This window comes from Apium graveolens, chromosome 7, assembly GCF_009905375.1.
Source record: "Apium graveolens cultivar Ventura chromosome 7, ASM990537v1, whole genome shotgun sequence".
NCBI lineage: Eukaryota > Viridiplantae > Streptophyta > Magnoliopsida > Apiales > Apiaceae > Apium > Apium graveolens.
In genome coordinates, this window is record NC_133653.1 from 186,624,248 (window position 1) to 186,637,511 (window position 13,264).

A 13,264-nucleotide genomic window follows, 5' to 3' on the forward strand; every position below is an offset into this window, starting at 1 on the left:
ACACATAAGCAACACTTTAAGCACATAATTCATCTTAATTTTCTATAAATTCGAATTATACCATTCAAATTTCCCAAGAAACATCACATGCAACACCACAAATTGACATGCAAGTATAGGGATCATTTATAATCTTTAGTTCAAGCCAAAATTCATCCTTTAAAACCTTTTTCAAAGAAAACTGAAGCAAGTTTAAATCCTCAAATCAAAATCCTTTATAAACTTGAATCAAAATCAAAAACCCCTTTTTAAAAAGTGAAAATTTGAACTAAAACCCCTTTTAATCAAGACCAAAGATTCTTTGGTACTTAAACCTCAATTACCTTAAGCAAACAACTACTCCTCCCCTTTTTATTTACAAAAATTCTAACCCACACTAACACAAAACCAACCAAATCACTTGTAACCATTTAATTGCTACCATTCCTACTATCACACATCAAAAATCATTTTTCCCACTTAAGTTTTAAGAAATTTTTAACCTATCAAATGTTCAAGACCAAAAGAAACTTAAAACATTAACATGCAATGACTTTTAGTGACATGCATATAGATTCCTATGAAATGCATCCCATTTCATTCAACTTAACACCAAAATCACTTAGTAATAAACCTTATATCCCATCTTCCAAGCATAAAACTTCATTTACCAACAAAACTTCAAGAATCCATCAAATATCAAACATGCAAGTTATATCTTAACAAGAATACATTATAGCAGTAAGAATAACACACTTCTAAAATTCCACCGGCTCTCCGTTGAGCATGGACGGTGGTGGTCGAACTCAAGAGTGCCCAATCACGGGTCTCCTCTTTGAGTTTTGGACCTTAAAATCACAAAATACTCTTTTTTATATTCCCTCATGATCACATACCAAGAAATTGCACTTTCTTGAATATGACCAAAGAGATGAAGCTATGAAAAGTTGCTTCAAAACTTACATGCAAAGTGTAAAATAAAATAGGGCTGAAAATAATGATTATTGATGGGTAGATCTTTGAATTTGAGCTATGTTTTGAGGTTACATGTAAGAGAGAGAGAAGAGAGATGGAGAGGGCCGAGAGAGAGAGAGAGAGAGAGAGAGAGAGCGGGAGTGAGGGAGGAAAAGAGAGAGAGAAAGAGAGAGAGAGAGAGAGAGAGAGAGAGAGAGAGAGAGAGAGAGAGAGAGAGAGAGAGAGAGAGAGAGAGAGAGAGAGAGAGAGAGAGAGAGAGAGAGAGAGAGAGAGAGAGAGAGATAGAGAGAGAGAGAGAGAGAGAGAGAGAGAGAGAGAGAGAGAGAGAGAGAGAGAGAGAGAGAGATATAGAGAGAGAGAGAGAGAGAGAGAGAGAGAAGAGAAGTGAGGAAAGAAGAGAAGAAAAAGAAAATGGTGGGTGGTTTATATAATGGTGTGGCAAGGGTAGTATGGTAATTATGCCATAATTTGAGTTTTCACTTCTCATTTCTTTTATTCTCAATCCCAAAAATGAATTTGAATATTATAAAGCTCTCTCATAAAAGATGAAAATAGAAGTAATATCAATTTTAAAATATAGGATTCGAAATTAGCTTTGCAACCATATTTTTTTAATAATTTTTGAGCGTACGGTTTATTTTCTATGGATTTTACAAGATTGCGTTCAAAATAGAAATAAAACTCCCTTAAATCATTTTTAAATACACCGATCATGAATAAATCCGTCTATCATTTTTAGAAAGTCTCTAGGACTATTTTGAAGACATCATAACAAATTTCACGCCTTAACCACATTCGGATAATTTTATAAAAATGCATAAAGGTTCAATAAACCTCATTTAAATCAAAAAAATCCCTTAAATCACTTTTTAAAATCAACGGATCACGTAATCATGCATACAAACAAGCAAACACATACTCACACATCACAACTCATATCTAATCACAAAATTTTCCTTTTTATTATTATTCCCCTTTCTCTGCGTAACGGGTTGCGTTCTGCTTGACGACCCGACCCTGAGCGTTTCATTTACGCTTCACAATAAATTCTTTATTTCAACTGACACGTCACTAGAATATGATACTTACTTAATCATTCCATTTCTCATAACAACACATAGTTCACATTTAAACACTTTAATCCTTTTTTAGGACGGGTTCCGTTCTACCTGGCGGCCCGGCAACACAGCTTATCCCCTAAGCTGAATCATCAAACTGGAACGCATCATTTTACGTTCTCAGTTACTTATATACCATAAGGACAATTAACCAACAAAATCATTTAATCCCTTTATTAAATCACATAAATTATAATTACACCACAAAATCATACTTTATTCTCTTAATGACGTCGCGAAATTCCTAGTCGTTACACCAGCACTTCAAAAGGGCCGTAAAACTGTGCATCTAATTTCCCATAAGGTCGCCTAGCCAATATTTGTTGGCGATAAGGCTGGAGTTTCATATAAGCTTCCTCCCCAACGTTGAAATGATCATCACTACGCTTATTATCAGCGTTGACCTTAATAATTTGCAGAGATTTAAGCAGATTCATGTGCAAATCTTCCAATAATGCATCCCGTTCCAGAAATGTAGCTTCAACACTGTCCATGTCCACAGAAGAATGACCGTTGCCTAGCTGAGTAACCATATGAGGATCTCGACCATACAATACTTTAACTGGCCTCTTAACCACATCTAAATTTGTATGAACCCGTCATCCTTAATAAGCAACTCACGGATATATTCACCAGAAAGCATCGCATTCACCCACCTATCAATAATTTGCTCAATAGAACTATCCATATTATATTTAACAATCCCAACTGCCAAATTTTTCTTAGAAATTGTATCAACCAGATTATGCCTCGAACCTAAACACAAAAACTTGCAAGCAGAACCAATACTATAAGAGCATTTAACTTTGACATTTAATAGAGAACATTTGTGGACTAACTTATTAGTAGGATCTAATTCTGGCTTTCGACTCTCTACCAAAACCTTGCCATACTCATTTTCATGTAGCTTATAAACTATAATCATATCGTACTTGATAAGTTGTTGAATATAAATTTTATATTTTTTTTGCATATCACAGCGACTAAGACAGTTGAAAATGATATCAAAGCTTCAACCACGTGCACTCTCTCAAGAGTATCATCAGACATTTCACAGTCATACTTTGCTAGTTGTACCAATTGTGATTTTTTTGAATTCTTACACTTATCACTCATTGGTTTCTCTAGTCTATTCAAATTACCCAGCTTATCAAAAACTGAGATATGAGTTGGAGTATTCAACAATTGATTTACCTTATTTGAGGACAACTCCCTGAGAATCATTTTCACCAATCTTATCAATCTTCCTAACCATCTCCGAAAGCGAACGATGCATCGCTTCCACTGCTCTATCTATTGCATTAGACACTATCTTCGAAATTGATTCCTCCATCGTCATCATCTTCTCTTCAATCAGATCTAGTTGTCGTGATGTCATCGGCGATCCCATCGGAGCGAAGTGCTCTAATACCATTTGTAATGAACCAGCTACTACTCTTAATACCTACTCGGTAATAGATCTCAGTTAATAGCAAACTAGTTCAGGAATACTCTCTGGTTACTTGTCAGAGATTACAGCTACAGCTACAGACAATTCAACAGGTCCGTTCTCTCCCAAAAGAAATAACAATAGTAATTGACAAAATTAATCGATATCCTAATTCCTTTTCCCTCTCTCTTTTATCCTCTCTTCAGTTCTGTCCCATTTTGCCCTTCTACTTTACTTGCATTTCCTTATTTAACCTTTTGACATGCACTTCCTTTTTTACCCTTGCTAGTGTATGTGATCATGTTGTGTGGCTTTATACCGTTCATCACACCTCGTCTCCAACAGCGGAACATACCAAAACATAAATACACATAATCTTTCGGAAAGTACTATCCAAGCCACTGAAGAAAATGACTAATAAAGTAAAAAAGAGGAAATATCACAAGCATGGATAAAATCCTGGTTTTATTCAACATCAGACTGTTATACAATCCATCAAACAAGAAAATTACTATAAGAGAAATGATTAATAGATACCAAACCCTTTTATACTGTAAACTAGTTTTTAAAAATAAAGTAACTGAGCATTGCTCAGGCCTTAAATACCAGGAATACGAAGCCAAATCCAGAAACAAATGATGACCCAGACAAGCTAATTCTATTGAAAAACTAGAAGGGTTGGTATGAAACACAATCATGGTACTCTTTCACTGCGATATATCCGCAGTAAATTCTCCCTCAAGGCTTTACAGAAGTGTTGTTTCTGCGATCATGGAAGTGACAACATATGGATCCATATTTGAAGCAGGCCTACGGTCCTCAAAGTAACCCTTGCCTTCTTTTTCAGTGTCTCTACCCACACGGACTGATGCTCCACGGTTTGCAACACCCTATGGGAAAAACAATATCATCTGTGAGTAGTGGAATATAAGGTACCTTGTGAATGTAACACCAAAACACAATTTTTTAATATTTAGAATAATTGCTGCTTAAACAGAATAATCTGATTTGGTCACAGGAAGTAGGTTAGAGATGTCCATGTTCAGGGGGTTTTTAGTTTTCCCTTGACCAGCATTGCGTTCAAGTGTTTTTTTTGCCACCCGTTCAAGTGTATTTTAGTTACATGAGAATATATAAACAAAAGAATTCTAATATGCAAGCAATTTACCCATGAGAACTTGTGAATACTGGCCGTCTCATGCTTTCCAGTGAGACGACGTTCATTGCCTTCACCATATGCAGCAATGTGTTGTGCATGCTTGGCCTCAAGCTTGGCAATGGCCTTCTTAATTATCTCAAATCCTCCCTCATTTCTCATGGACTTGGTGCTGAAATAACACCCATTATGTCATGCAAGAGTAGTTGAAATAAGGTGGCATATTAAACTTCAAACAAATTTCACTATATCGTACCTGTAATTCGTGTGGGCACCTGCACCATTCCAGTCACCCTGTTGAAAAAAATATTAGGTTAACAAATTTTTGCCAGTGTCATCATAATAGAAATCTGTGATATTACTATATATATTGAGTAAGATATTGATCAAAACAACAAGATGGAAGACCAATATAAAGAGCCAAAAGTTAATAACATCATCCTTCTTAGCAAAAAATCATAAAAAACTGAAAACTTACAGGGATAGGCTTAGGATCCAAAGAAACAACCACCCCAGCAATCTCAGTTATCCTCTGCAAACCAAGAATAGTTGTTAAAAATTGCCAAAAAACAATTTTTATTTGGTTAGTTAAAGCCTTAAAGGCAACAAAAAAAACAGTTTTCTACTGTTTCCGGCAATAATTATTGCTAAAAACTGAACATAAATATACCTCCAGAATGTAACGGGCCACCCACAGCTCATCACCTGCTGAGATACCAACAGCGGGTCCGACTTGGAACTCCCACTACAAAACATAACGAATGAAAATGTGAGTTTAATGCCTAATGAAGGAAAACAATGGAATCCTGTTCCAATAAATTATCATTTGCGATTTTACAAGTAGGCAATAAATATCATAAAGTACTTGATAAAAAAATGTAAAATCAAATGTTAGAAAAGGATCAACAAGGACACAAAAAGTTAAACTTACTTGTCCGGGCATGACCTCTCCATTTATGCCCGAGATGTTAATACCAGCATACAAACAGGCTTTGTAATGAGCATCAACAATGTCCCTTCCAAAGGCTTTATCAGCACCAATACCACAGTAGTAAGGCCCCTGATGTAATCGCATAAAAAGATTAAACCGAGTATTAGTAAAATCTCATAACAGATAGTATTAATTAGTTCAACTCAAGTATGGCATACAAGGACCATGACAATTTATTGATAAAAAAATCAATCAAAACAATTAAAGGTATTGCAGCTAAGATGATCTAACCTGTGGTCCTGGATACCCTCCAGTGGGCCACCCGATAGGCCAGTTGACCTCTTTCTTCAATAGAGTGTACTCTTGCTCAATACCATACCTGTTATAAACATGATATGTTTAAGACCAGATACATGCCCCAAAAATACAATATTCAGTTTAACAAAAGACGTTGAGAATTTAAATAATGCATACCAGGGAACTTCGGCTGCAACATCAGGGTGGCTAAAGATCTTAGCGGCATTACACCTCTTATTTGTGGGAATTGGCTCACCAGCTGGTGTGTAGGTATCACACATGACCTATATCATATAAAATGTACAGATCAATTATTGGCTTAATCTTAAGCATCACAACTCCAAAATAGCTTACTTGTTTTATTGTAATAACCTACCAATATGTGGTTACCCCTTCTGAATGGATCCTTAAAGATAGCTTGAGGACTGATATATTACATCACACAAACAAAAAAAAAGAGATTAAGTACAAAATTTTCCAATTCGAAACAAACATAAGAGCACACTCAAGTAACAAAAACTTACTATATGATCACTTCACTATCATCCCCTGGTGCTTGACCAGTACTTGATCCATCAAAATTCCATTTTGGTAGCTTGGTGGGATCATTAGCCGGACCAGAAAGGGTCTGCATACAGTTAAACATACAAGCCACATAAGCGATGATGTTTAACAAATAGTAATTAAACGAAAACAACTTCAAAATTTGCAGATAATTACTCTTGCTTTGCTCCTGAGTCCACCAACAGCATCAATCCTGCGAGAAAGAACAATATATTCAATTCATCGCGTATAAAAGATAGTCAGAGCAAAATTACAGAAATAAAAACTTGAAATACATATTCATACATTAAGAACATAACTAGTACAAGTCAAAGTTTAACTTGATCAATTTATCCCAAAACAATCCAAAACATTTGTGCTAATTCAAAACTTCAAAACAACAAAATCAGATCTCTTTAACCAACAAGTCAACTCTAAATACCAAAAGTAACACACAAACCAAACACACACTTCACCATTAGATAACACACTATCCAAACACACACAAAGCTAAACTAACAAAACCAACCAAAACAACACAACATGTTACACAACTTAGATACAAAAGATCTAATCTTTTGTCTTTACCCTAGCAAATACCACACTCCTTCACTAGAAAAGGTCAAAAAGATTCTAACTTTCTCAATACCCATGTTCAAGATTCTACCATTACAGTCTCTAGTAAGTAAAGATTCAAACTTTATACAATTCTTAAAGATCTAACCAAAAACAAAGCAAGCCCATATCTTAAGAACACTAGATCAGCCATAATATCAAATATTTGACATGAAACAAAAACATGGTAAAAACTCAAAACATTAAAAAAACGGTATAATAATAAAAAGACGTAATGAAGGAGTGTAGATGAGTTATTAATACCAGATATACTCAGCAATGAACTTGTCAGTAGTATCAGATAGGTCAAGATTAATGAGATCTGTGAGTGAAGCCATGGTGGAGAGAAGAAGGATAATAGATACAAGTGGGTTTGTGTGTATAGGACCAAGTCTTCTTCTTGTGTTGTGATGATAATGGTGTGGAATGCAGAGACGTGAAGAGAGAAGGTAATGAGTTGCTTTTATAGTGCTTGTTTACTTATTGGAATCATAAATTTATTCCACAACTACTACCCCTCTTCTTTGATTTCATTTTTCAACCCTTCCTTTTTATTATCTTATTTTTTCCAAAATTATTCGATGCAGTGATTTTTACGTTTTTCCAATCTGCTTTCTCGTTTTTTGACTATTATGATTTTTGCGGATATTAAGTTACCCTTTTTCCTCCCGTAATTTTTAGCTTAGTGCGCGTTTGGAAAATTTTAAAATAAGTAATATATGATTTAAAATAAATACGGAACTTATAAATGATAAGCAGATATATATTTATAAGTTAAATAAGTGTCTGGTTAAATGTCAAAATATTTTTTACTTAATTGAGCTAAAATAAATAAATTTTAAATATAATTATCTTAATTCGTAAATTTTAAATTAGAAATACATGTAAAAACATAAATTTTAAAACAAAAGTTAATAAAAAACAAAAAATCAAAATTAGTTGAGAAAAAATATGTCATTACTAACATTTAAGTTATCAGCTTATAAGTTTTAAATTCGACTTATAAATTCGGTCGACAAATACTATTCGATAAGTAATTATCGGCTTATAAGCAAATAAGTAACTTATTTTCTGTACACAAACAGACCCTTAATCTTTATAGTCAAATATATCAAGTTTAGCAACAAACTAAAAAATTAATATGTTCAAAATAATTATAAACATAATAATGATATTAGAAATTACATCTAATATACCAGAATGATAACGGTTACGGGTTATCTACGATAAAAAGGGGGCAAATATTAGATTTGTAAAATTATTTGAAAATTATATGTTACTTGTGATCAAACTCTGATTAATTTAATTGTAAAAATTTAAATATGTCAAGAAATGAGATAAAGTGAATATATAATTTGAATTCAAGATTGACCCGATATTACTTAACGGATGTTATTAGAATTGTAGCGGTAACAATATTCTAGCTGATTAATATTAAAATAATTTAAATTTAAAGTTGATTCTTTGAATCTTTATAAAATAAATAATTTATACTTAAAGTCGATTCTTTGAATCTTGGTAAAATAATATTTTTATTGTGAGTTGTCATTCGTCAGCATGATGAAATTATTAATGTAGTATATACAATACAACTATTATAAAGTTGAACTTTGTACTCAAAAATTCACAACAGAGGGTCAGGGAACGTAAACATGACGGGTTGTACTCCAACTTGATGCTACCAACCGCGTCGATATTTTATTTATTTTAATTTAATAATTTTACGAAGTCACAAACTTTTTTTCAAATCTGAGTATAAAAATGATTGAGCTCTATTATTGGTGGCTGTGTGTCAAATTGCATCTATATTACCAGGGAGGTTAGTACCCGAGTCCTGAGTCCTGACACATTACGTTCACTAAAATAGTGCCCCTACTACACTATTATATTCGTAAATCTTGTGTTTTTATTTTATTTTATTTCTAGCTTAAATTAGTTATTATGTACGGATTTGTTAAAGTTTAAATAATCTTAAGATTATGTTTATTCAACCATATAGCTTTAATATATTTATATAAATATATAATTAAAATAAATTTTTAATAAATAAATAAATAAATTAGGAAAAAGTTGTGGTTGTGTTTTAATATGATAAGTTTTGGACATAGTTTAGCGGGATTAAAAAACTATATCTAGTAATTTAGTAATTTAGTAGTTTAATATGTATATAATACTATTTATTTTTATTTTTAATAATTAAAATAAGGGATAAATGTTGAAATAAAATATATATTTTATTATGAAAAATGCTAGAAATTTTTATCCCAAAAATTTACCTAAATAGGATATGTCACATGAATAATTAGTAAATTTCATGATAATAATATCGAACCACACGTGCATTAATATGATAAAAAATTTGGAAAGATATATAAGGTAATTAGCACTACTCTTATATTACAGTATAGATTTTTGAAACATTTTTAAAAAAAATTAGCATGGCAAACGTTTAAGTGGATGAATAATAAATTCAAAATTTGATTAGAAATGACGTGAAATCGCTCGTTGATTTGATAATTATGATGTATGTTATTGATGAAATTTATGTGAAACTATAATCTATTATATAATACTTCCTCCGTCTCAATTTATCCATCTTATTTTATTTTTTATGATCAAATTAACTCAATTTTAACTGAAAATTTCATAGAGTATATAAATAAAAAAAGTTAAAAAATTTATATTATTGGAAAGTACATGTAATCTAGTTTAATAAGCATATTTCAGTTTTTTTAAATAATAAAAAGTTGATATTCAATTTACGGTCAAAGGTGGGTCAATTTGATCTTAAAAAGTTAAACAAAACATATAAATTGGAACAAATTGAATAATTGATTTGTAGTATGTTAATACGTTATAATTGACATTTTGATTCATATTTGTTACCAATTTTATACCTTTTTTTATCATACAGAATGTGCAGTCCTCAGTCGCTACTCAAGCAATAACCTACAAAATCACATGAATCTTCAAACCGTGAACAATATATTAGGTACGTTTTCTAAAAATTATACTATTTGAATAAGACTTTATTGCCTTTTTTTTCTTGGTGAAGTACAATAATGGTCAAGGAAATCAAGTCTCCCAAATCAGGCGAAAACAGAATCTCAAAAAATCGTATTGGTATTTTAAAAATTGAATAAATTACGAAGAGATGAAACCTTGATGAGTATTCCCCCAATAGCGAATTAAACCAATCCGGTAAAGCAGCAAATATCTACAATCGAAACATAATTTGTTCTCCGACATACATAAACCAATCTGAATGCAATAGTTATAAATTTTTGATCATCTCTTTTTGGCTTGTAACTTACAGAGTGTTGTTTTATTGTATTGTCAGCTAGACATTGTTCACAGCCAGAAAGGCCAATGCACCAATACTATCACCAAAGGTTAGGGTCTAAAACAAATGCCCAATTCATTTTTAAGTTTAAAAAGATTCTAACAACTAATCACTCTGTTAAAAAGATTCTTATAATTAATCACAATGTCAACTAGCCAAGCAATCCCCCTATTTGTCCAATCAATTTATAGTTTCTTTAATACAAGACCATTTGCGATTTTTGATTCTGCCTTGCACATTATTAGGATTATTAATTAATTGACATTGTCGGTTTCTCAATGACGATTACAAGGAAGTGTACGTTATTTCATGTTTATATAATACACTCTTTTTCATTCTAATCATGTCCCTTACGCATATTAAAGAAAATAATTTGAATAAAATTTTTCATTAAATACCTTTATTTAATTCATTAAAAAATGAGAATTAAAATAAGTTTTAAAAAATCAAATTTTGGAAATAATAAATATAGGGATAGTTCTGACAAAAAAATGTAGGAATAGTTTTAAAAATTACCCTTAAATTTATATTGAAACAAGAGATGGACAAGTAATTTAGGACAATTTTTTTCCCAAAAAGAATATTTAAATTGGGACGGGGAGTAAAATATTATGACAAATTTGAGCACCATGAAATGACTGAAGTGATAATCTTTTATTTTTTGTAGTTCTAGTTTATAGATTCGATTATGAACTATCCTGATATTTAGTAAAAAGACATTTAAGTCTATTAAAAATATATATTTAACAATAAAATAGATATATATCCTATTTCCATATTTTACCAGCAGAAAGGCCGGGCTTACAACCAAAGGTTAAAATTAAATATGTTGTTACATTATTTTTATTAATTAATATAATTATAAAAGATTAGTACGATTAATCAAAATGTCAATGTACATTAACCACACCCTACGACATGATTAGTTTTAAAATCAAATAAAGGGGGCAGTCGCGGTTTCTGATCCTAGCTTCGCGCTATATATGTTTTTATAAATTGAATCAAGAGTAATTGATATTGTCGACAGACCAATGACGATGACATAGACGAACAAAGTAGCCAAATTGCCTAGGATTAGTTGGCAAATTACTTAGCTTAAGTTGGCAATTTGCTTAGCTTAAAATGTAGGTTTTGATTGAATTATCTTAACCGTCTTATAGAACTTAGGGAAAGCTCGTATAAAGTAATCTATCTTCATAATCATATTATTATTATTGTAATCTTCCATTTTCGTCTTGTATGAAAAGCTCTTTTCTTGTCTACTTTGAACCCTTCAAATTACGTCTCTTTCCATTCTTTTTGTTGTTTTCCGTCGATTGATGGTAATTTTTGGTCTAAATGAACATTAGAAATTGATTTTTATTTTAAGAGTGAATTCAGATCGATGATCACGTAAACAGGCTATTCATAAATTGGGTTAGCCGAGTTAATGACTTTTTACAATTGGATCCTATTATTTAGGTTTGAAATTTTTTAACACAACCTACAAATATAATTTCATAATTGAATTCTATTCATATTACATGTGAATGGTTTTACAAAAAAATATTCAATACCATATATTATCGTCGCTCATTTCTAAAATTTAAATGAACTATTATTAATATTTCACCGCTATATGCTAATATTTTTATTTGATTAACACTATATGATGTGCAAGACCTATCTTAACATAATAAGACTAAGTTATATTGACGATTCTAAAAATTAATTCAATTGTAATAATTTATGTATTCTGTAAATGTGTTTTTTATGTCTATAAAATTGATTTGTAAGACTAGACTAAAATATTTTTATAAAAACAACCATCAAAATAAGGAATAAAATTTTGAAAAAAGATCAAGTCTGATCATGTCTCAGAATGAAAATACATAACTTGAAGAAGAATAATGTTGTAGATTGAAAAATGTTTTAAGTCGGATGTCGAGAAATCACAGATCAAGTAATATCGAGAAGTCATATCGAGAACTGTTCAAGCCTGTAGAGAAGTCATGTCGAGAACTGTCCTAACCTGTAGAGATGGAAGTTATAGAGAACTCTCTACAAGCTACGGAGATCCCTATCACGAAGTCATGTAGAGGTGTGGAGATATCGACAAGTTAAATACATGTAGAGATTTCGAGATATCGACAAGTCAAATACACGTAGAGATGTGGAGATATCGACAAGTAAAATGCATGTAAAGATGTGGAGATATCGACAAGTCAAATACATGTAGAGATGTGGAGATATCGACAAGATAAATACATGTAGAGATGTGAAGATGTCGACAAGTCAAATACATATAGAGATGTAAAGATATCGATTAGGTTTTTTTGTCCTTAGAAGATCTCGATAACAGTTTCATTTACAGAATACAATTATCATGAAGATTTCAAATTATTAGTCAATAGACTATTTTATCATTAAGTTGAAAAGTCTACAAATGCAGCTTGAAGAGTGCAAGATTAATCGTGAAGATGAACTGGATAAAGGAGTGTAACATGTCTAAAAAATTGTATGCAAATTTGTAGTGCCTAGAATAGAAATGGACAAAAGAGTTTTAGAAATTGGGTTAGTATATTTTAGTGTTATTACTGTAAACTATGCATGATATTCTATAAAGCATGTCACATGTCCTTTGTCTAGTAGTAACAAAAAAGGTCCAAATCTCTTTGTATTATCTCAAGTAAAAGTTAAGCTCTTATTATTCAAGAACTTAGTTTTGTAACACAAATAATTGATTTTGAATAAATATCAAGTACGTTTTGTTAATTATTTTCTCTGTTCTTTACACTTAATTAATTATCACTATAAACACACTTTAGCTGTTGAGTTCACCAAAGCCTAAAATACTTAACTTGATTTATTTGAAATAGTTTCTAAAAAAATCAAAAAA

At 31.4% G+C, this 13,264-nt stretch overlaps 1 protein-coding gene across 1 annotated transcript; it reads right to left on the bottom strand.

Moving 5' to 3' along the window:
* Nucleotides 1-3,949: 3,949 nt before the first annotated feature.
* On the bottom strand, nucleotides 3,950-7,489 carry LOC141670533 (glutamine synthetase cytosolic isozyme). Its single transcript, XM_074476427.1, has 12 exons — nucleotides 7,308-7,489; nucleotides 6,606-6,642; nucleotides 6,410-6,513; nucleotides 6,262-6,310; nucleotides 6,063-6,169; nucleotides 5,880-5,967; nucleotides 5,589-5,717; nucleotides 5,328-5,402; nucleotides 5,136-5,189; nucleotides 4,914-4,951; nucleotides 4,670-4,829; nucleotides 3,950-4,391 (listed from the first exon to the last, which is right to left on the bottom strand). The coding sequence occupies exons 1-12, from the start codon at nucleotides 7,379-7,381 to the stop codon at nucleotides 4,248-4,250; spliced, it is 1,059 nt and encodes a 352-aa protein (XP_074332528.1). The 5' UTR covers nucleotides 7,382-7,489; the 3' UTR covers nucleotides 3,950-4,247.
* Nucleotides 7,490-13,264: the final 5,775 nt, after the last annotated feature.

Bases quoted from the DNA above. Each gene is read 5' to 3' on its own strand.
- LOC141670533 (XM_074476427.1), bottom strand. From the start codon at position 7,381: ATGGCTTCACTCACAGATCTCATTAATCTTGACCTATCTGATACTACT. The intron at 6,514-6,605 runs GTAATTATCTGC...AACTGTATGCAG, and splicing joins GACTCAGGAGCAAAGCAAGA to ACCCTTTCTGGTCCGGCTAA. The intron at 6,170-6,261 runs GTAGGTTATTAC...TATATGATATAG, and splicing joins GAAGGGGTAACCACATATTG to GTCATGTGTGATACCTACAC.